General features: G+C 44.6%; 1 protein-coding gene across 1 annotated transcript in view; it reads left to right on the forward strand.

The window, feature by feature from the left end:
- olah (oleoyl-ACP hydrolase) overlaps positions 1 to 2,363 on the forward strand; it is a 23,254-nt gene that overhangs the window by 18,213 nt on the left and 2,678 nt on the right. The window contains exon 6 of the mRNA XM_048617722.1: positions 1 to 69. This exon is cut by the window's left edge and continues 11 nt beyond it. Coding sequence (XP_048473679.1) covers positions 1 to 69 — 69 coding nt within the window. The remainder of the gene's footprint in view (positions 70 to 2,363) is intronic.

Below are 2,363 nucleotides of genomic sequence, written 5' to 3' on the forward strand. Positions count from 1 at the left end.
AGGACAAGCTCTTCACTTGTTCCATCAGTAGCTTCGATGGGAAAGATGATGTACCGCATGACCTTGAAGGTGAGATTGATTTCAACAATGTTCCATTGTGTGGCTTAAAACAGCAACTTCACAAAAATAGTTTTGATTTGTTCATGCATCAAACAAGAGGGTATTCATGTTGCTGTACAGTAAGTGAAATGAGTTACCAGTAGCCAGTTTGGATACAGTCTGCTGCTTGGGGCAGTCAGGGATAGAGGGTCCATACTACAGTACAGCAAGTGGGCCACAGTCAGTCCTGCAGGTCCAGTGTAACCAGTCTGTGGGTTCACACTAAGTCAGTTGTGGAGCTGCACGGTGATCAGTCAGGGGCTGGGCCACCCATCAGTTCGGGCTGTCTATCCAAGTCAGTCAAGGGATGGGGGCTTGGGGTTAACCATGACCATTTCTGGGAGTCAGCTCAATGAAAGTCAAGGTTATAAGGGACTAGTGCTGTAAGGAAGTTGGGGCAGTACATTATGGGGATTAGATGCAACATGCTGGGATACAGAGGGGACATCATTTTTAAGGGAAGCAACAATATAAGAAAGTGATTTAGAGGATGTGGGTTACTGCAGGAGGAGGGAAGTAGTTAAAGGAACATTGCTGCACAGTGGTTGGTATGCCCAAGCAATAAGGCCAGGTCTCACAGAATCCCTACAGTGTGGAAACAGGCCCTTTGGCCCAACAAGTCCACACTGATCCTTGGAGCATCCCACCCAGACCCAGACTCATCCCCCTAATCTACAGACCCCTGAACACTATGGGCAATTTAGCATGGCCAATCTACCTAACCTGCACATCTTTGGACTGTGGGAGGAAATCGGAGTACCCAAAGGAAACCCGCGCAGACACGGGGAGAATGTGCAAACTCCATGTGGACAGTCACCCGAGGGTGGAATTGAACCCAGGTCCCTGGCACTGTGAGGCAGCAGTGCTAACCACTGAGCCACTGTGCCGCCCAGAGTAATGTTGTGAAATGAAGATGTAATTCAGAGGTGTGTGAAAATGTGCAGGAACTTAGTGCTGATGGGGTTAACCAGTCGGCCTTTGATTGCTAGGCTGAGCCTGCGGCTCCCTGTCAAATGTGACCTGGGGTGTAGCAATCTTCCAAGGAAGAAGTTGAGGATATTATTCAGAAGGTGAAATAGAAAGTGTCGGAGAAACTCAGCAGGTCTGGCTGCATTTGTGGAGAGAAAAACAGAGTTAATGTTTCAAGTCCAGTGACCCTTTGTCAGAACTGAAAATAGCTGGGAACACTTGTAGTATTTACAGTGAAGTATGAGCTCTGCCATCTACATATCCAACTCCTGCACTGAGGGGTAGTTCCAGGCTGGCAATGGTTGAGCTGAAGTATGATTGGGCTCTTTAAGAATTGTTCCAGGAATTCAGGAGGTCCAAGCAGTGGCAGGTTTCTCCCAACATTGCTGAAGGGACAATAGCACAAGTATGACGCATAGCAAACAAGGCAAGTTGTTTAGAATAGCCTGAGAAAACATGCAAGAGTTCATGAAGAGTAATCCACCATGAAACTCGCCAAAAGTGACACCTCACTGATTTCTGATAAAATTCAGCCCATAATTTTTCATTTCTTGTGCAGAAATTGACCCTGTTTTTCAGAAGCAAAGTATAATCCTGGAGATGTTAGCAATATGATTTAATTGTACATGTATAGAGAATGAATATCAGTAAATAAATGAATAAATTTAAGGTAATTAATGGTAATTAAATGCATATAGCTTGCATTTTATAAATGTTTGAAAATTAAATGAATTATTTAGGGCACGAGTATTTACTCTGAACTGTGCAGAAATCAGTGGTGTCACAGATTTCCAGAGGGGAAATTCACAACGAGGTGTTTCCGTTGTCCAGATTAACTTAACAGCAGGACATCTCTTAAAATTTTTAGGAGGCATCCTGTGCAATTACCAGGCCTGATAATAGGCTCCTGCCTGTCAGGTTGGAAAGTTTGCAGCACAAGACTGGGAGAGTGAGGAAGAGAGATCTGAGAAAGTGGGCGGAAGAGGTCAATTTTGGGAGTGTTATGTGCTGGACAAGGTAATAATGTGGAGTCATAGACTAATGGAGATGTACAGTACGGTAACAGACCCTTTGGTCCAACTCGTACATGCTGACCAGATATCCTAAATAAATCCAGTCCCATTTGTCAGCATTTGGCCAATATCCCTCTAAACCCTTCCTATTCATCCAGATATCTCTTAAATGTTGTAATTCTATCAGCCTTCACCATTTCCCCTGGCAGCTCATTCCATACATGCACCACCCTCTGCGTGAAAAACTTTCCCCTTAGGTCTCTTTTATATTTTGCCCCTCTC

The sequence above is a fragment of the Rhincodon typus genome, chromosome 2 (genome assembly GCF_021869965.1).
Source record: "Rhincodon typus isolate 14 chromosome 2, sRhiTyp1.1, whole genome shotgun sequence".
In the NCBI taxonomy this organism is placed as follows: domain Eukaryota; kingdom Metazoa; phylum Chordata; class Chondrichthyes; order Orectolobiformes; family Rhincodontidae; genus Rhincodon; species Rhincodon typus.